Source organism: Lepisma saccharinum, chromosome 3 (assembly GCF_977018435.1).
Source record: "Lepisma saccharinum chromosome 3, izLepSacc3.1, whole genome shotgun sequence".
Classification (NCBI taxonomy): Eukaryota; Metazoa; Arthropoda; class Insecta; order Zygentoma; family Lepismatidae; genus Lepisma; species Lepisma saccharinum.
In genome coordinates this window covers 10,959,700-10,981,840 of record NC_139231.1, presented here as the reverse complement: position 1 = coordinate 10,981,840, position 22,141 = coordinate 10,959,700, and the positions used below count along the sequence as shown (strand labels likewise).

Here is a 22,141-nt window from a genome sequence, read left to right as displayed (position 1 = left end):
TTGCAAACTTTTTGTCTACTTGTGACGTCAAGATACATGGACCTACCGTTATTCCTGAATCCTAATATTATGACTTTGCCGATTGCCGTAATAAATGTTATTGATTTGCTTTATTTTACTTCGCTTTTTGTGCCACTTTTGGCTAATTTGCGAAGATGGGTATGAGTGATGATATGATGAATGGACGCACTCAAACGTCCATGCCCAGGCCGGGATTCGAACCCAGGACCCCTGGTGTCGTAGCGCGATGTGCTAACCACTCCGCCACAGGGAGGGCACACGTGGAAATGAAGGGGTCCCGGGTTCGATACCCGGTGGAGGCACAAGTGGTTCGGATCCCACTTTAAACTGTAGGTCCAGTCCCGATTAGCCTTACTGTGCATAAAGTGGACTTAAAACACCAATTCATACCAATTCATACGTGGAAATGAACCTGCAGAAGTAATGTAATCTTCCATTCACAAGAATCATGACAAGCTGCAAGTGTCGCTTATCCTTTACGAGTAGGCCGAGTGGTTAGCACATCGCGCTGCGACGCCAAGGGTCCCGGGTTCGAATCCTGGTCGGGCTTGGTTGTTTGTGAATGTCCATTCATCAATTTCATCATTTCATCACTCATCCCCATCTTCGCAAATTAGCCAAGAGGCACAAAACGCGATGTAAAATAAACTAAATCAATCAACCTTTACGAGTCGCTCGCAGTAGGCCGTTTTCTCAATCCCAGGCATTGTGTCGTCTCGGTCTGTTGGTAGCGCCCCATGCGCCATTATCGCTTCGGTCTGAAAGCTCGAGAAGGTGTGTGCGAGTGTGCGGAGCGAACCAGTACAAAGGTTGGTAGCGGCAGTCGTATTTCCCCCTCCATGCAATTCCGTTCCCTCTCCCGCGTTCATTGGTCGAGCCCTCTCGAGTCACTAGTACTTGCGAGTCACTACTCGCTCCAGAAATTCCCTTGACAGTGTGTGGTCCCCTGGTCGGACAATACGAATCCGCCAGTGTTCGACCCCAGAACCTTTGGGAGTGGCTTTCTCTCGTCGGAAATCCCCCTCCACCATTAATTCGCAGCCAGGTGCAGCATAACTAATCTAAAAATTCTAGGAAAGACATTTTTGAGGTAAAAACACTTTCACAGTTTCTCACGTTCACGCGAAATTGTGGTGATTTTCCCACCGCTCTGCTAGCTAAAAGTTTATGCACAAGCGAGCAAAGTTTTAATTATCGCACTGCACGCTACAGTGGGCATAAGAGGAAGATTCGCGCCATGAGATATTAAACAAGCTGGAAATTCCCAAGCTGTGTTACCACAACCACATCATACTGACAATGTGAAAACTCTGACTAATGCTATCAACCCTCACAATAAGTTTACTTAGCTTCTGACAGTGTTAATCAGGAATTATAATCCACATGACGTGGTGACGTCTCTTGAATGCGGAAGGCTGCCTCGTTCTCTTCTCGGTTCCATATCCGAGCAGCAGTCTCGTTCTCATCTCGAAGTAATATACAAAAGAAACTCCCCGATGGCGCAGTGCTAGCGTCGTCGCCTTGTAATCAAGGGGTCCTGGGTTCGATAACCGTTGGAGGCACTTAGTGGTTCCTATCCCACTTAAACCGTAGGCCCAGTCCCGATTAGCCTTTCTGTACATAAAATGAACTTAAAAAATAAACTCAAACAAATATATATATATATATATATATATATATATATATATATATATATATATATATGTATGTATGTATGTATATATACGAAACGTAAAAATAGGTAAAGGAAAGAAAAAGTTCATTTAGGGGATGTGGGGGCCATTTTGGAGGTGATGTGATCAGCATCATGCTCGGCCCACCTTTACCCCCAAGAGTTGGCCCCAGGTAACCATTGATTTGAGGCTGGACGAGCCCCAGAGCCGCTTTATGCAGGGACAAGACTGGAAAAATTCCGACCTTACATCACCGACCTCGGAAATCGTACCTAGGTCTTCCGCGTGGCAGTCAGACTACCTACCGACTCTTCTTTTTTTTTCAGATAAAAAGGAGTACCCTAATCGGTAGTATCCGCCGTTTTTCATATTTTTCTCAATTTTTCAGACATCAATTTTGTATTTATTCTCTGTGTTCTCATTGGGACATACACAAACATGCATGTCCGAACCGGGATTCGAGCCCGAGACCCCTGGCATTGTAGCGCGCTGTGCTAACCACTCCGCCACGGAGGTCGACACTAGTAGTTCCAAACGCATTGTAATCTGTAGGCCCAACCCGATTAGCCTTCCTGTGCATTAAATTAACTTAAAAAATAAACTGGAACACACACAAATAGATACAAAACGTAAAACTGACTACATTAAGTAGAAATTTAAGTGAAATGTGCAGGTTCGACCAAGACTCGAACCCGTCTCCCTCAAATACCATTTTGCCACCAAATGTCACTCTTACCAAGAGCCCCACGCCGGAAGAATCAACACCCATCGAGGCAACAGTACCCATTGCTGTACCACTGACAGAAAATTCCACGCAGGTAAAACAGCGGCAGGGAAAAATCAGTCGAACACAGGGCTGGCTCGATTGCCAGGGATCCGGTTTGAGTCATTGTCGAGCCTGCATTTATCGCTTAGATTTCCACATAGTAATCTCCTGTTTGTACCAAATAATAAGGTAACTACACAAACTAGAAAACAGCATTGTTTCTTTTTTTTTTTTTTTAAAAATCATGTGTTTGGCAGCACTACAGACTACTCGCAAACGTCTCAAGATATGAGGAAATTCCCAGTCAGTAACATATATGCTACTTTATAAAACGTACGAAAATGTTCTTGAGGCTATATAAAAGCCTACAAGACAAATACAAACATGATATAGTTTGAAATGAAATTTAATTTAGTCGCCAGCAACCTATATTACGTTAAAAGTCAAATACTGTATCCAAAGCATACGTATAATTGCCCAGCATAGATTCAAGTTATTACGAATATGAACAGTCAGTGGCGTGCCCAGGATTCTCCAAAGGGAGGAGTTACGTATATCTTTTCTGGCAGTCACCCCCCCCCCCCACCATTTTGTCATCTTTTCCTACCCTCGACGCTCTTTTTTTAGGAATACTGGGCCAAATGAGGGGTTTATGACCCCCCAGCAACCCCTTTGGGCACGCCACCGTGAGCAGTGTCTATACATTCCACAATAATGTGTTGAATGCCTATAACAAGGTCACAGGGCGACACAGCGGAGATTCCAGTCAGGAAATTGAAAAGAGTGGGTGAGATGGCTATGGCCAATACGCAGAACTGTAAGGGTAACTTCCTCACGCCGGCAAGGACGTCATGATTTCCGAAAATTAATTATCGGCTGCCTTTGAAGTTCTAGAAGGACTTCCATCAAGGTCACCCGCAAGGAGATATATGAAAAAAAAAAGGTCATGTAATTTGAACGGTGAAATCTTAGCGATAATTTATTACAAATAAAATTGTTTTCTGTGATTCACAGGCTGTAAGTTACAGCAACTAACTGTCATGTCCAACAGTTCACAAGAGACATTAGAATCAGCCGTATCTAGAGTTGTGCGGGGACGGAAAATATTTTGTCGGGGCAGAATTTGAAAGGAAAAAATTAAGAATCCTGACATTCTGAATTGAAAAAAAAATTATCCAATTCCCGACCAGATAAAAAAAAAATTCGGGCAGAAAATTTTACAACCCTATGCGGTGAAAATCTCGAATTGTACACACTATTTCCCCTTAAAGTAATTGTTTTTGCACTTCTTGAATAAAAAACTTTTAATTTCAAGAAATTTCGGACACTTATAGTGCAGAAAAACCAACACATAACCTCTTCTAAGTAAGATCCTTTGGAATTTCTAGGCTGTTCGGAATTCCGAAACGTTGGGAAATCAATTCTCGAAGTCTGGATCTGAGCTTGATAATCCACACCCCGTCGATTGATTTTCTTTTAAAGTACTCTTCGGCACGTGAAAACATGGATCAGAGCAGTGGCGTATGTTGAGTTTAAAACCCGGGCTATCTCACTACTGATCCTAGGCTATGGAGGGAGGGGGAAGACTAGGCTCATTTTTGACGTCTTCAAGGAAGCCACGTTGCCATCCCAACTGTAGTCAGGTTGCAAACTTATAAAAAATCAGGTTGCCAACTCCTAAGAATTCAGGTTGCCAACTCCTAAGAATTCAGGTTGCCAACTCCTAAGAATTCAGGTTGCCAACTCCTAAGAATTCAGGTTGCCAACTCCTAAGAATTCAGGTTGCCAACTTCAAAATCGTCATTATCTTCTTTTTCAAATCAGCTTAATTCACACAGTTTCTAAGAGATTTCTCTTCACCATCTTACATTCTAGGCTTCAGGCTTCACAGATAGCCTAGCTAATCTGGAATAAACGCTCCTGAATCAGAGGTACCATAAAGGATAGTAGATTAAGTGGTCTCTGTTTGATTTCCGTGCATTGTGAAAATGTACAAAAGACAAAGAACTGTTCATCAACAACGTTACAGACGCTTATGGAAAATAATCAAGGCGAATCCAGTTTCTATGTAAATACTAGACTCGTGTGTGAACTTGTATACAACGTCAAAGTACAAAGGTCGGTCAAAAAGTAACGCACAATCCACTGTAGCTCGGGAATGGTAAGAACTAGGGAAATTAAATTTTGTAGGTCGAAGCATTAGTCCTTTACCACCTAACCACATCTAATTTGCATTATATTATATAAAAATCTGCATCATGATAACGCACGACCGCATGCTGCAATCAGTTCAGAAGATTGGCCATCTGGGATTGACAGTGTTGCCACAACCCTCATACAGTCCTGACCTAGCACCATCGTATGTTTGGACGACTGAAGACTCATCTGCGTGGAAAACAGTTTGGAGATGACAACGAGCTCTTTGCGTGTGTGAAAAAGTAGTGTAAAGACCAAGAGTTTTACAAGCGTGTATTCCTGTCATGGAAACAAAGATGGCTGCAGTACAGTGAAGCACATGGAGTGACATTTCCAAAGGGCCAATGCTTCTATATACAAAATTTCATTTCCCCTAGTCCTTACCATTCCCGACTACCTACATCCTGCGGTAGCTCACTCGTTAGGACGTCTGACTACCATGCGAGAGAACTGGTTTCGATCCCGGTGGGGGAGAACCGGGATTTTTTCCACCTGTTCAAGCGGCTCCGGTGCCTACCCAGCGTCGTATAATTTGGGTACCTGGAGGAAACTCTGGGGGTAAATGCGGGGCCCTAACCCCACACCCCCTATACGCCTTAATGGCATGGTGCAAAGCACAGGGGAGCACTTTACCTTTTCTACCTTACCATTCCCGAGCTACAGTGGATTGTGCGTTACTTTTTGATCGACCTTTGTATTTTACATTCAATTTGAATTTTATGATTTGTAAAGTAGTAGTATAGTAGTAGTACTAATAAAAGTTTCTATGACTGAATGGCAAGATATGAAGTCTTACTCTGCTCCCCCTGAGGAAAAATACTGCGAGCGCACTTAAGTGCCATTGCCCTGAGGGTCTCACTCATCACCTTTTTGGTCAAGCCCCACCCCTTCGTCTTCTGACGTGAGGGCGGATTGCATTTCGTTGTTATGTTAGGCATGTTAGGCCTGGGCTCTTAGCATAAGTTCACTGCATTTTTGTGACATCACGAGTCGAAGGGCGGAGCTTGGGCAATGCTAAACCTAACAACGAAAACATTTAGCAGGAGAGTGCTACTGATTGAGCGGGACTTTTTCTGGAATGGCCCAGATTTACTGCTTAAATGAAAATATATCGGCAAAATATATTCTAAACTGAAGTTCTCGTACAAGATGAGACGGCGTGGTTAACACAGTGTAGTCCCGGGTTCGAATCCCGGCCTGGGCATGGGTGTTTTTTGTGATGTCCCTTCATCATTTCATTATATCATTACTCATCCTCATCTTCGCGATTAGCCAAAAGTGGCAGAAAAGTGAAGTAAAATAAGCCGAAACAATCATGTTCTAGGAGGTGTGCCATGGACACAGGTCGAGCACTAAACGCGCTCGGCTACAAAGGCGACGTGGATCGATATATCTCGAATAGGACCTCGTTCTGAACTCGATTGTAAAGCAACGATTCTTCTATTACGGATCAAGCAGCACGTCTACCCCTTCTTGGACAGAGACAAGAATTTATCACAATGCATATCGCCGTTCACTTGTTCTTCTTGCCAACCATTTACGGCCCTTCTTCATTCCCTTCCTTTCACAGACTAATGAATTTATGCATGGCGACGCACGCGCAGTCAACGATGTGAATAATTAAAAAGTTTCGAGTTCCCCCGAGCGTGCATAACAATCTCTTTAAGCTCCATGCAGGGTACCGTTAGCACTTTAAGCGAAACCGGAAGTAAACAGATACGTCAGACTTAGATTTAACCAAAACAGAAGTTCGTTGCATGGTATTATGTACGCGGGATCATAATAGATTAGACTTTCGTTATCAATAGCAAACTTTGACGGTGTAGCTATACCATCTTATGAACCATGCTTTGTTCAATAATACTAAGCAAGCTCATCTCTCGCTTTATTTTTCACTGGAAATTAATATTATTTTACACTGGAATTCTGTATTATTTTTCGAGGTTTGGTGTATAAATTATAGCAATGGTACCGAGTAAGGATGGTAAACTCCTGATAAAATTATATCCGGATATTGGATATTTTTTTTTTATCAGGCTGCACTTAGATAGTTAAGTCATGTGGTACGAATGGGAGAGGAAAGAAGAGTTTACAGGATTCTTGTTGGGAAACCTGATGGTGAGAGACCTGTAGGAAGGCCAAGATGAAGATGGGGGGATAACGTTGAGACCTAAAGGAAATCGGTAAGGATGGAAAAGATTGGATTGATCTTGCCCAGGATAGGGACAGATGGAAGGCTTGTGTTGCTACAGTCATAAACCTTCGGGTTTAAGAAGGATAGAGAGAGAGAAAGTTAGATAGTTTCAAATATTCGGATATGTGATATTGTGATGTCAAATTTATCCGGATACCATTGACATTTTTATTGTTCATCCATTTCTACGGGCTATTCTTCTATTCATCGTGTTCGTATTTCAACCGTACGGATTCTCAATAATCCCTTCATCCAATCTGTCCGTTTATCCGTTTACGGATTCTCAGCATATTCTTTAAATGTTTATCTTTTTCTTCTAAAACAGATTTTTGCATTACTAACTTCAATATTTATCACGTTTGTTTGCTTATTTTTCCAGTGTGCAAAGGCAATCTAGAACCTTTATTTGGTAATGATTTCTTTAATTTCAGTTATCTTTCTTACCAGAATAATTAATGGATTTGAAAGGGTAAATAGCGATCTGTATACACGGATTATATGAATATCACAACAATCGGAATATCTGCACTATCCGTACTATCCATATATTAGAATTATTCGGATATCCATAAAATCTGGATTATCCATCGCATCCGAAACGAATCAACTCGTTTGAACCAGTTTCCAAATTCAAGTACTTAGGAATAATACTAACAAATGAAAATGATATTAAAGAGCAAATAAAAAGCAGGCTTAATTTCTGGAAATGCATGTTACTTTTCTCTTCATAAACTTTTGACGTCTCGTTTAATATCTAAGAAACTAAAAGTTAAAATATACAAAACAGTAATTTTGCCTGTAGTATTATATGGATGTGAAACTTGGTCCCTTACATTGAAAGAGGAACATAAATTCCGAGTATTGGAAAATAAGATCCTTAGGAAAAATTTGGGTCTAAAAGGGATGAAGAGATAGGTGAGTGGAGAAGGTTACATAATTTAGAACTACATAATTTGTATTCATGTCCAGATATTATTAGAATGATTAAATCAAGAAGACTTAGGTGGGCACGCCATGTGGCACGAATGGGAGATGAAGGAAGAGTTTACAAGATTCCTGTTGGGTAACCTGACGGTAAGTGACCAGTAGGTAGACCAAGACGAAGATGGAGGGATAATGGACCTAAAGGAAATTAATAGGGATTGAAAAGAGTATATAGATCTTGCTCAGGATAGGGACAGATGGAAGACCTGTGTTGCTGCAGCCATGAACCTTCGGGTTTAAGAAGGCTAGAGAATTATTTAGTTATCCGAAACGAATATCGGATAAATTTTAAATACAGATATCTATTATCCGAATTTCTGGCCATTCCTAGTACAGCGGCCTCGTAAAAAAAAGAGACTGGAACGAAACAAAAAAAAGGGGGGAGGGGCACCTCCTGAAGCTCCTCTCCACCCGCATACACATGAGAGAGTATGTGCTTGATGGCCTGGTGCCTTTAAATAAACGAAGGCGTCAGTATCCTCGGAATTACAGTTTCCTCGTTTTGTATATTTGCTTGATTTAATAAGTTACATTGTTGAAAATACAAAAGAAATAGAACGCTACTAGAATATAATAGATTGATGCACCAGAATGCATGGATAGATGCACTAAAGTGTATTTTATGGCTTCTTCAAAGAATCAGATTCACATTTGATGCATTTGGGTGCATTGTTGCATGTCGTGAAAGAAACACCAAAGTGCATCATTTGATTCAAGTGAGGATTTATTTCAGTCGAGATGCACTTCAATGAATCAGTTGATGATCCTTGATGCACCTTCCTGCATCATTTTGGATGATGCACTTAAGCGTTTGGTCTGAGCTCAGACGAAACGTTTAAATGCATCATCAAAAAAGATGCATTCTGGTGCATCAAAACTCATCAAGGTGCATCAAAATATCAACTGATGCATTGAAGTGCATCTCGACTGAAATAAATCATCACTTGAATCAAATGATGCACTATGGTGCTTCTTTCACGACATACAAAAATGCACCCAAATGCATCAAATGTGAATCTGATTCTTTGAAGAAGCCATAAAACACACTTTAGTGCATCAATCCATGCATTCTGGTGCATCAATCGATATGATGCATTTAGTTCTCCGAGTGTAGGACCATGATAAAATTCAAGTTTTATTCCCGGTTTTCAAGGCGAACTTTCCGAAAATTTAAGGATGTAAGCAGATGTTTTCTCTATTCCAACCTTGCGTATTACGGCTTCTCACCACCCCACCACACACACATACACACAGAAATATATTAACAATATAAAGGCTCTGTGCGATTCCAATGTATCCAAAAAATCTATTTCAATTCAATTGAACGTACATACGTATGTTTAAAATATTTAATTGAAGGCGCGGGAGTTTATATTTGCCATTTCACATGCTCAGACTCGAAATAAACCTACAAATATAAGTCACACATGTTGCGGGATATACTAATCTACGAAAAATTGTTAATTGTATAAGAATTTCAAACTCAGATTTACCTAATCAACCTCAAGATATCTTGCAATAATTTTCCATCTGTCTGATAGTTTGCTTTGCAAAAGGATTGAGATAATTCTGTTTCATTTTCCATGCAGTTTTCTTTCCTTCCTCGATAACAACGAAAAACTTGCCTCAGGGCATTTATAAATATGTATAAATTCAGTGGGATTTGAATTAATAAAAGTTGCAATTTTTCACGTCTACGGAGATAAATTCATGCAGGATTCACGCAGAAAAACTTGCCTCAGGGCATTTATAAATATGTATAAATTCAGTGGGATTTGAATTAATAAAAGTTGCAATTTTTCACGACTACGGAGAGAAATTCACGCAAAAAAACTTGCCTCAGGGCATTTATAAATATGTATAAATTCAGTGGTATTTGAATGAATAAAAGTTGCAATTTTTCACGTCTACGAAGAGAAATTCATGCAGAATTCACGCAGAAAAACTTGCCTCAGGGCATTTATAAATATGTATAAATTCAGTGGGATTTGAATTAATAAAAGTTGCAATTTTTCACGTCTACGGAGAGAAATTCATGCAGAATTAATTCACGCATAAACACTTGCCTCAGGGCATTTATAAATATGTATAAATTCAGTGGGATTTGAATTAATAAAAGTTGAAATTTTTCACTTCTACGGAGAGAAATTCATGCAGAATTAATTCACGCATAAAAACTTGGCTCAGGGCATTTATAAATATGTATAAATTCAGTGGGATTTGAATTAATAAAAGTTGCAATTTTTCACGTCTACGAAGAGAAATTTACGCAGAAAAACTCACGTCTACGGAGAGAAATTCACACAGAATTCCCGGAATTCAAGAAATTCCAGGTTAAAGTTATCGAAGCAGACCTCTAGACCCCATACCACTACGCGTTGTATACCTACCAAGTACCGTGCGTTCATTTCGATCTGCAGCCGAGAGATCGGGAGAAGCGTGGCGGGCGGCGCTGACGGAGATGCCGACATTTGCGGCCTGTAATGCCCGCTTATTTTTATAGACATATGCAGACATTTATATAAATATTGCAAAACGATCACTAACCTGTGTTATAACACGCAAAAGTTCTTCTGTAATTCATCCAAGTTCTGCTCTTATATGCACAAATAAATACGCTTTAGAAACGATGTTAAGAGCCACAGATAATAAAACATTTTAATCATAGTTTTGACCAGTAACGTCCTGCTTAAGTTTATATCCTTGAAAGAGTTTTGTGCCGATGGGGATCGTTTGGAGGTTTTGAATGTGCAACACTGTATCAAGATTACGCTGTAGAAGAAACCGTTAAAAGTCAGTAGTGTTCGTGAGCTTCCTTGCAATCCGAAATCTCCGAGCTCGAGTTTTTTGTTCCTTCGCGACTAGATGAAGACAGAGTTGTAAATATAGTGGCGATCAATGTAAACCAAGAGCGTGTTAATTTCGTACTGTGCGCAAGAGTGTTATTCTTGGTTACTTGCAGTTACTTGTTTGTGTTATTGTAGTGTGTATGTGTGACGTGTCAGTGAGACGATTGGAATGCCAGCCGCAAGATTCACGTTAGAACAAAGATTTTTTTTATGTATGACACGTACCTACGTGAAAACAAACTCGTGTCGAGACGTGAGTAGGTAATTTGTACAGAAATTCCCATGCGTTTCAACTCCACACAGAGATACGGTTAGACGTCTTGTCCTTAAATTACGAGAAACTGTATCGTTAAATTTTAAAACACCTAAGCAAAAACGACGGATTCTAACCGAAGCAAAACTCGATGATATTGGTGCAGCGTTAGAACGTTCTCCAAACAAACCTCTACGCCGTGTTTCACAAGAGGTGGGCGTGTCAAAATCATCGGCACATACAGTCACTAAGCTACTAAAATTAAAACCATACTCTTATAACACAGGTTAGTGCTCGTTTTGCAATATTTATATAAATGTCTGCATATGTCCATAAAAATAAGCGGGCATTTCAGGCCGCAAATGTCGGCATCTCCGTCAGTGCCGCCCGCCACGCTTCTCCCGATCTCTCGGCTGCAGATCGAAATGGACGCACGGTATATCGTGACGCCAGTTGCCTGGGGGGATGGCAACTACCACATTTTTTTAATTTCATTTCGCTTTTCTGCCAGTTTTTTGGCTAGTCGTGAAGACGAGGATGAATGCTGATACGATGAAATTGATGAAGGGACATTCAGAACACCCATGCCCAGGCCGAGATTCGAATCCGGGACCCTTGGCGTCGTAACGAGCTGTTGTAACCACTCCGCCACTTCATTTCTTGAGTGAACAAAGTGATCGACTTAGATTTCCCAGGTTCGTGTCCAAGGCATGAGTATTTTTCGGTGGGTGTAATTTTATTACTTTCACCTGATCACCAATCATCCTCACCGTCACGATGAATCAAAAGTGGAAAAGGTGACGTTATATAAAACTACACTTTTCTGAAAGTTTCACCTGGAAATATACTCGTGACGTCAAATTCTCGTGCCTTTGAATATCATCTGTGTAAACACTCCAGCAACCTATCGCACTACTGTCAAACTGATAACAAGTAAGAAATGTTAAGAAATGCCATACTATATAAACAAGGAAGAAATTCATAAGAGGGGGATATTGCAGCATCGCACAAGTGTATTGATTCGACATCAAAAAATCTTTGGCGGGAGGCGATGTTGATCAGATAAGGGCCCTCGAGGAAAAAATGGATCCTCAATTGGTTGGTTTCATGTATTCAGCCGCACATATAAGAGTAGGCAAAATGTTCATCAGTATTCCAGTTCTTCTTTGTTTGTGTTTTCATGGAACTTTCCATAAAATAAAGAGCAACCCTTCTCATATTAAGCATATAAAATAAAATACTGCATAGGACCACTTTCGCTCGTTCATGTTCGTTCGAGTTTCCCACGCTCGAGGGCCTTATCCACCTGCCAGGGAAATGCCTATCCAGAAGACCTCGAGCATCCTTGGACCAATGAGGCTCCATCTTCTTGAAAAAATATGGTTGGCTGGAATTCCTCCGACTGAGGAAGGTGTTCAAAGCACGTCGTAGTAAATGTTACTGGTAATGGTACCGGGACTTTATGAACGCCCTGTATATGGTATGTAAAAATCCGCCCTGGAAGTTTCAGCCCATACTCATCTATTTCATTTTCATGATAGACTAAACTACATTTTAACACGGAGATGGTGACTATGATTACTTAAGTTTCAATTTCACGATGCATATTTGAGCGCCCACTACCACAGACAAATTATGGTTATAATACCGATCGCTTTGCCTGTTTGAGCGTTATTCGCTCGAGCGAAGAAGCTCTCAATTTCGGACGTCATCTAGAATCGTCCGTGCGAACTATTAGACGCTCGAACAAAATGCTCACGCTGCAGCAACACCCTGTCCCGCTTATCTCTGGAGCAAGGCCGCGCATAGCAGAAGAGAAGGGGGAATCGAGTGGGCAGAGCGAAGCAGTACACGCTCCTGGGTAACAGCAGTCGCTTTCCCTCCACGCAATCCCGTTCCCTCTCACGTGTTCATTGGTGGAGACGTTTCGCGTCACTCTTTGCGCAGAGACTTGTTTTCGTTCGCTTGCTCCAGAGATATTTGGGACAGAGTATAGTAAAGACATGAAAATTAATGAGAAACAACATTGACGCTGTAATGGAATAAATCGATCATTAATCAAGTGGTTCCTACTTGATTTTCGAGTGACAAACAAACGTCTTTGACCAACAACAAATACTAACACAGTTTTAAACGCAACAACTCTCTAAGAGCAACAACTCTCTAAGAGCCAGAACTTGCCAAGTGGATATTCGTTGGGTGACGCGTGGTCAGCGGATCGAATCCCATCGCCACTGTTTTCTGGTTTTCGAGACCAAGCCAACTACTTTTTATTTTCAAGTAGCTCCTCAATTGTCCTAACGACGAATTTTAGAGGGCTCCCACCGGCAATCGAACCCGGGACCACTTGCATATTTTGCAAAATTATATACGGACGTACCAAGACGCGTAAAACCCCCTTTCAACTCACGAAACAAAGTAGACAGTCATTTCTTTACTCCCCTCGCAATCAGCTTTCTGATGATCTCCCTTTCTTTCTCTTACTCTCTTCTCTCTAACGTGAAAGAAAAAGAGAATAGAGAGAGAGAGAGAGAGAGAAATAGGAAAAGAAGAAAGAGATAGGAGACAAGAGAAGAAAAAAAGGAGAGAGAGAGTGAGGGAGAGAGCCCCCATCTTCTCTCTCTCTTTTCTCCATCTCACTCATTCTTCTTCCTTCTTCTCTCCTCTTTCTCTCTTGTCCTTTCACTTTCTCTTTCTCTCTCTCTCTCTCTCTCTCTCCTGAGAGAGACAGAGAAAGGAGAGAAAGAGAGAGAGAAGAGAGAGAGGAGAGAAAGGAGGGAAAGAAAGGAGAGAAAGGAGGGAGAGAGAGAGAGAGTACGGAAAGGTGTGGGTTTTATGAGAGAGAGAGGGAAAGAAAGAGAGGGAGGGAAAGAGAGAGAGAGAGAGTGAAAGGAGGAAAGGGTAGAGAGAGAGGGAGAGAGAGAGAAGAGAAAAGATTAAAAGAAAGAAAGAAAGAAAGGGAAAAGAGAGTCCTCTCTCTCTCTCTCTCTCTCTTTTCCTTCTCTCTCTCTCTCTAGACGAAAATGTTCCCCTTCGCTTGTGCCCCGTGTTGCCATATTTATAATTTCCCCTCCCTTGCTTGATTGTCAAATAATTCAGACTCACGACGAGTTTTGCAACGCAAGAACAGGATTACACGGCAAGCACCTGATCGCATTACCCACGCTTCCTTCGCTCGCTTAGAGCTGGAATTTAGACAACGGTGGGATAAAGTTTTTGTCTTCTTGGTAGGACAGTAAGTAACCAGTGCAATACATAAGATATTTCAAGTGTCTCCTCCGTTACCAAGTAGGATACGAGTTCGAGTCCGAGACCAAATATAAAAAAAATATATATCTAAATATTTCTATAAAATTCACAACTATAGATATTATTGCCATCATTATTCGATTTTTGGTTATAATTCCACGGACAAGACAAAAGTCATGAAAATACAGGGTGTCCAAAAAGTCACGGAACCGAGACGTTGAACGTACGTAACTTTTATACAAAAAGCGATTGTGGCATGGAACTTAACTGGATATTAACTTTGTATGTGGATATTTTTTGCAACATTAAACTAGAAAATCATGCTCTACATGAACGTTCAGTGTGGGTATAAAGTTATTAAGGTGTAAAAAAGTTTTGTACGAAGCAAAAATAAACGAATAAAAGGTATTTATCGAATTGATAAAAAAACAATTAAGGTTTACGCATTTTATGCATTACAGATGATATAAGGGGAAATTACGGCACATTCATAAAAAAGTATGTTTTTTAAAAAACATTACGAGGTGCACTGGCAACATTTGTCGTGTCAGAGGGCAGTGCTAGGTGTGTCAGACATCTCGCTATTTAATCAATACCAAGATGAAAGAAACGAGTTGAAATTTATCGTACAAATAGATAGGTTAGGTTTTTTTTAGTATTTACGTATCCTGCCTTATTCAGTTCTGCAAGTGAACTCCAAAAGCATTATCAATTTTAGTTGGATCACGACGATGATCGATGAATAGGTGACTTAACAAAGCATCGAAACGTTCGTGTCTTCCCATACGAACCTTGAACACCCTCTTCGCGTCCTGCATAAGTTCGTAAACCTGATTTTGCTCTCCCTGCGCTACCAACCCCCGATGCGTGAGCTAGTGGAATCCATTCTTAATCGCCCCCAACCCCCTGCCCCCGTGATTCATTACGTCATCGCAGTTTTTCTACCTTTAATAGTGATTGCGATCAAAGTTCGCGTGCGCTGGCCTAGAGAAAGGGCCAGGACTTTGGCGCCATTCAAAGATATGGCTTTCGTTTACAGATCTTACGATTTTCAATTGTTATCAACCCGCAAACAAGCAAATAAGTCTTCGGGGTCAAGTAGGAATGGTAAGGTCGACGTAGGAAACTGTACACTCGCCGGCAATAAAAATGGGACACCTAGATCCTGAAATACTTGCTTCCCTGCAAGACGTTGTGTGTGTTGCATAACTCTACAGCGGTGGTAGAAGTTGTCATTGAAAATTTGCTATTAAAATTCACTTATCGCCTTGGAGTTATGCAACACACGTAACGCTTTGCAGAGAAGCGAGCATTTCAAAATCTAGGTGTCCCATTTTCATTGCTGGTGTCTGTACACATGCTAAGGAAAAAGATCCAGAAAGGCAGAGCCTGGAGACGCGAGAGAGAGACAGGGAGAAAAGCTTTATAAAGAAGAAAGAAAAAGAAATAAGATTCGAAGGAACAAAGAGGGAAATGAAGTGACGGGTATAGAGAGAGAAAGAGGGACAGAGAAAGGAAATGAGAAATAGACAAGGAACAGAGAGAGAGGTGGGCGAGAAAATGGTGAAGTGAGAAAGAGAATGAAGCTAGAGAGAATGAGGGAAAAAAAGAAGCGATGCTAGAGAGAAATCGAAAAAGAAATGACAGAGAGAGACAAAACGAGGTGGCAGAGAAAGAGGTAGGAAGGAAAATAAGAAAAATATAGAAAGAGAGGGAAAAATAGAAATAAACAAAGGAGACAGAGAGTAAGAAGAAAACTCCAAGTAAATTATCATATGGAGAGGAAGTACTCAAAAACAAACGGGCACTAAAGGTGAGAAAATAAGTCAGGAAAGAAAAAAGCTAAAAAAAAAAATAATAGGCAGGATGTTGCTTCCTTTTATCAATAGGGGTGGTTTTTTAAGTGCCAAAAAACTTTAAAAATTGTATTTGTCCTATACACAGCTATTGATTGCTTGTGTTGGTGTTTGAAGTCCACTTTATGCACAGTAAGGGTAATCGGGATTGGACTGGACCTACAGTTTAAAGTGGGATCCGAACCACTATGTGCCTCCACACTGGGTATCGAACCCGGGTCCTAAAAACAGTGGTACCATGCAGCTAAAAGTAAATAGATACTCACAGGTGTCAGGAGGACGTTAGGTAAATCAAAAGAAATGCGCCGTAAAATAAATAAACTATAAATAAAGATATTGATGAAATAGCTTGACGCTGACTGGCCAATGAAAACCCACTCGAAGATAGTATAGAGGCAAAACAATAGTGCAATAGATACTCGGAGATACGTGTGGAAAGAGTACATAGTAAATTGATAACGTTAACATTTTGTTAAATAGGTCAACTCTCTACCCTTAGAGGTTCTCTAGTGATAGTAACGTGTAGAGCGACTAGTCTGACATCTTGCGGCTGCCATGTTCCCCATTGCTTACCACAGATAAGCCAAGAAAACAAGTTTCTCAAGAATGTTTAAAAACTACGTTAGCCATATATTTGCAAGCCTATTTGGGTCGTTGATAACAATGTCAGTAGCAGTAGCGTAGCACAGTTCTCTGAAACCCCCCTGCAAGTAAAATATTGGGGGGGGGGGCCTTTAGTGACAAAAAAAAATATGATGCCAGAGTGGGACGGACGTACCTGTACAATAGTTTGAAAATTTCAATAGCTATGTAAGAACTTATAAAATTACACAAAATAATGGCCACCTTTAACATACGGTGTACCCTGCGTGGCAGAGTAGAGGATGGCCTTTAGGGCAAAGGGGTAATTGCCCCTGGGCTCCACCTCCTACTGAGTTTGTGGGCCCCTTTGAAGTAAAACGTAAGAGGTGTAGATTATGTGGGAAATTCATTTCAGTTCTTATATCAATATGAAAGTAATTTTACTTTCAAAATTGCAAAAAATTAAATAAACTACAATAAAACAGTGTTGATAATTATCTTCCACCAACAAGATTACATGATTTTGACTTCCATTTTTTTCCCATTTTTCAGCCCACATTCCCTATTTTTCCCTTTTTTTTAAAAAAAAAAACTTTTCTTATCTGGTCCCCTTATTGATTAATTTTTTTACACTACATTCCTTTTACCCCCAGGTCTCTAATTATCATATTTAAATTGTGTTCGAAACCTCTGGGGTAACAAATAACACCAGTTAGGCTTTTACAAACGAAAGGTGTAACACAAATCAATGGCCTCATCACCCGACAACGTCAATTTGCATATCAATTCATACCATTGCTAGTAAATATGGGGCCCACGCGCCCTTCTATGAAGAATACACGAAGTTAGGCCGTAATCGAAATATCGCATGCCTTGCAAAAATCTATCAGCTGAACTGAGCGTGTGAGTCATCGCTTTGACCTGCTAGTTACAGAAATGTATTTCTAGACAAGTCACGACATTCCATTTCAGCCCTGCCCTTAAAACAGTCTAGTTGCATTGTTCGAATATCAGGCAGGACTTGGAAATTCCAAAATCTCACCACTTAGTAGCATGCCCCCCCTCCGAGATTTCTGGAAAGAGTTAATGTAATTCGAGTGGTGAAATTTGAGAGATATTTTATTACAAAATGTATTGTTTTCTGTGACTTACAGGCCGTAAGTTACAGCAACTATTATTATTATTATTATTATTATTAGTAGTAGTAGTAGTATTTGAAATAGGGTTACATTTAAGCTTACAGTCTATTTTACACTGATTATATAACTATAAAAAAATAGCTTTTTGTCCTATATGAATTAATGTTAAGTATACAGTTATGCAAATTGTGTGTGTGTGTCTGTGTGTGTGTGTGTGTGTGTGTGTGTGTGTGTGTGTGTGTATATATATATATGACAATTACAAATACGTATATGTAATTTTTTTAAAAAAACATAAGTAGTAGAAGTAGTAGTAATAGTAATGTAATAAATAATAAAATAAAAACAACAATAGCAGTAATAATAGCAATAATAATTATTATAATAATAAGTTTCTGTGAATCTGCCCCCCCCCCGAGAAAAAAATAGGGGGCGCCCTTGCTAAGAAGTATTTCATTGGAAGTGTGCCATTTATTCTAGGCTTAAAACATATATCAACGATGACAAACAGCTCATAAAACATTTCATATTTAAAAACTATAATTTCTGGGTAAATTGACAGATTTTCTGCATAAACAATCATTCATATTTCACGGAACGCAAAACGCGGTAACAGATTTATATATAATAGAACTCTTCAGTGAAACCGGTTTCATGAAGTTCTATTAATAAAGCCAGTTTCGTTGAAAAGTTAGTACTTGATATTGAAACCTTCGGGTCATCACACTTCTTTTATTTCAATGTACACTTCGTGTCACTTTTGTACATGTCTAGGTGGGACGAGTATGGATGATGATTTGATGAAATAGATGAGGGGTCAAGCACAAGCGATGCCTTACCCAGGATTCGAACCTAGGATTTGTGGCATCGTGGCACACTACATGACCTCCCGACACGGAAAGTTGAAATATATCTTACTAAGATTCTTTCAGCGTGTTATCAAGCAGGCATGTATCTAGAAATACATTTCGGCGGGAGGGGTCCGACCAAGTGTCTCAATAATAATAACAGAATAATGATATTAAACTAATTAATAATTAAGTATGTAAATTAATTAATATTGTATTATTATTAATACATGAATAGGTAAAAAGATGGTACACATTCATTACGTGTAATTAAGATTGCCAATTTTTTATAAAAAGAACTTCCCTGGCAAGAAAATTAATGTCAAATAGAAAAAAAATTGAATATTCATAACAAATAAGGAGTTGTAATAGGCAAAATAATTGTACGTTGATCACTTTTAATTGCCTATTACAATTGACAAATAAAGTTGCGAATTTATATTTTATGCATATTATCATAAGTAGTAGTGTGCATAAATCTTTGGAACTGTTCTTCAAAGCCGTATGAGCCAAATTCCTTGCCTTCCAATAAGTTAAGTATATTTTGATTATTTAATTTTAGTAATTGGTATGTCTTTCGGGGGGGTCCGGACCCTGCACACCCATAAATACGTCCTTGTTATCAAGGTACAGTCACAAACATCAAACAACAATAAAGTTGAGCCTCCCTGGGAGCATTATGTCCAGTGGCGTGCCCAGAATTTGCTAAAGGGAGGGGTTATGTACACTTTTTCTTTTACTGTAGTTAACCTTAATTTTGCCATATTTTTCTACCTTTGTGATGTTCTTCTTTTAGGAATACTGGGCCAAAGGGGGGGGGGGTTATGACCACATCAACCCCCCTTGGGCATGCCACTGAATTGTCTAATGGATAATTTAGGTTTGCCACTCCTATGTTATTATATATTAACTAACTTTTTTATTAGTAGTAGTTATTTACTATTTTGTGGTTTAAGAGGCCATTACTTACTTTTCAGTCATCTAATGATTCTTGTATAATTTTTATTAATCAACTAATAAAGGATATATGAGTTGTGGTTTCAATAATATTTAGCATAAATCTATGATTTGATCCACAAATTTCTGAACATTGCCCAAAAAATAAACCAATTCGACTAATGTTTACCCCTGCTTTGTCCAGGGTTCGATCCCTGAGAGATAGTGGGACCCCACTTGATTAAAATGCAAGTTCCATCATGATTACGTATAAAACGGACTTCGAAGTAAACTTTTTGGTGATCAAATTGGGAGAAGAAGCGCATGCACAGGGGGAACAGTGATGATTTAGCTTTACCTCTATGGGCAGTTGAATGCCTTGCTTAATTTGTTTGCTCTAAACTTGGAAACCAACTTCAGCAGAAAAAGTAGCGAGATGGTTGAAATTATATTGTTTACAAAGCACGAGTAATATCTGTAATTCCTGCCTTCACTTCATCCTAGATAATTTATAGTTGTGCTTATGTTGATCAACAACAAATAGTCAAAATGTAACCGTTCTATAATTTTGATTTGTACTTCGAAATTAATTTTACTCTAAAAAAAGACGCTACCTAATACATGGTAAGAATTTATAATTTGGGAAAGCATTTTTTAAAAAATCGCATATTTTGTGAAATGATAGAGAACCCCGATCGCTAAAAAATAACACAGCCACCCCACACTCTAGTGTCTATGATGAACGATTTCTCAATTAACACCCATTCTATACTCAAGAACAACAATTTTGAGATATTACTGGCACAATTAAACGAATATGCTCATCGTAACTTGCGGAGACCTACAACAATAAAACACGTTTTGTACAAGGGCAGATAATGTTAATATGATGACGCAAATATGATTGCGATTATATTGTGTTCGTTATGAAAATAAAACTCGTTTAGATTAGATTATGCCCTTGTAAATATTATACTGTCGTTGTTTTTTTTAATGTAATGGTTTACTGTTAAAAATATGGTCTTTAATAGTTATTTTCTTGTAGAACGCAACGTGTAAATTGCACTTATTATAGCTAACAATTGCCTAACTCTGAAAGAAACAATAACAATGTACTCACCTATTGTTTTGATCATCTCGAAGTCATCCAAGCTAAAATCCTTTTCACCATCTGAATTATTGATGTCCACCGTCAAAGGGGGCTCTTTGGGCAGGCTCCCTTGCCGCCTCCTTGCAACTTTCGACGATGCCATATCACCGTTTCACAGACTCTAGCAAGTTCAAAATAAAATTATGTCGCCAACAAGCACACTGCACTTTCCCTCCCAAAACAAACAAAACACTAATACGTCATTCACATTTAACACTTTTGAAGCAATGCTTTTCGAGGAAGAACGTAAGTTTCGAACCCTGACCTAGCCGGTTTCGATCTCGACGATGAGGCGACAACCTCACTTCAGCATGTAAGTTTGCAGCATTATGAATCCGTAAATATCAACCTTGATAATGTCGACGTTTACGCATGCACACACGAGCCACAAGAAACACAGAGCCACGTTACCAACTGCTCCGACCTGCAGCGAATGCTCTTTACCTGCACAGCAAGCGAGCAGCTCGTAGACTGGGTAATGCCATATTCGTTCGGTAGATTTCGGTCAACTTCGGCAACTTTCCCGAACTTCAGAACCAACAAGAAATCAGTAAAGCTTGTCGACTGCTAGAAGCTAGCACAATTCGCATACACGTTCAGCTGCACTAACCCGTCAAGATGATCTTTTATGCAGCATGTTGAATGAAGAAAGTAAATACGACCACTCTCTCGTCGCTACCAGACCTTTACAGCTCACGTTTACAGTATCAATTTGGTGAACAAATTTGCACCCAATGTATTTCAGTTCTACTAGTGGTGACATCTTTGAGCGAACGTCCGCACTACTTCGACTGAGCAATCCACTCTCCATCGAGAATTGCTGGACTTGTATTTTAAATGTCAATAATTTTGTATTCGCAGTACTACAGTGGCGTGCCCTAATTCAATTTGTTCATAGACGTTTCCAGATATGTTTCCCCTCCCACTCTTCCCTTCACGTAACATTCAGAAGAAAAATATGTCAAATGCAGGAACAGATGGAAAATAGAATTTTGTGATAATGTTAACATTTCAGTCTAACGTTTCAAGTATTGCTTTCCGATAATGTTCAGTACTTGATTTAATCAATCGTTAGACAAAATACAAGAGATGACATTGAAGAACACAAAATTTTAATATATTATTACCAGGAATCATTTCATGCAATTCTTAACCTAGTTATAAAGAAATTAGGAACACTTGCGCAATAATTTTTAACTGTATTTGTATGGTTCTTGACGTAGGTGTAACTTGTTCATCTTGGGGGTGCCCAATTCATCGTGAGAATGAATATCAGTGAGAATGTATTGCATGGGTGCGTGCGTGCTCGCTTGCCTGTCTGAAGTATTAGTAATAAGCACAGATATAATATGACTCTAAAATAAATGATCACACTGCGAGCGAAGCGATCAATATATAGCTATAATTTTAATAGTTCTATGTTGCGAGTGAGATCCAAATTCTGC

General features: G+C 39.6%; 1 protein-coding gene across 1 annotated transcript in view; it reads right to left on the bottom strand.

Moving 5' to 3' along the window:
- The window catches only part of Pka-C3 (Protein kinase, cAMP-dependent, catalytic subunit 3), a 479,613-nt gene extending 458,289 nt beyond the window's left edge, over positions 1 to 21,324 (bottom strand). Inside the window, exon 1 of the mRNA XM_083118305.1 lies at positions 20,667 to 21,324. Coding sequence (XP_082974431.1) covers positions 20,667 to 20,799 — 133 coding nt within the window. The 5' untranslated portion in view covers positions 20,800 to 21,324. The remainder of the gene's footprint in view (positions 1 to 20,666) is intronic.
- Between the last annotated feature and the right edge of the window lie 817 nt (positions 21,325 to 22,141).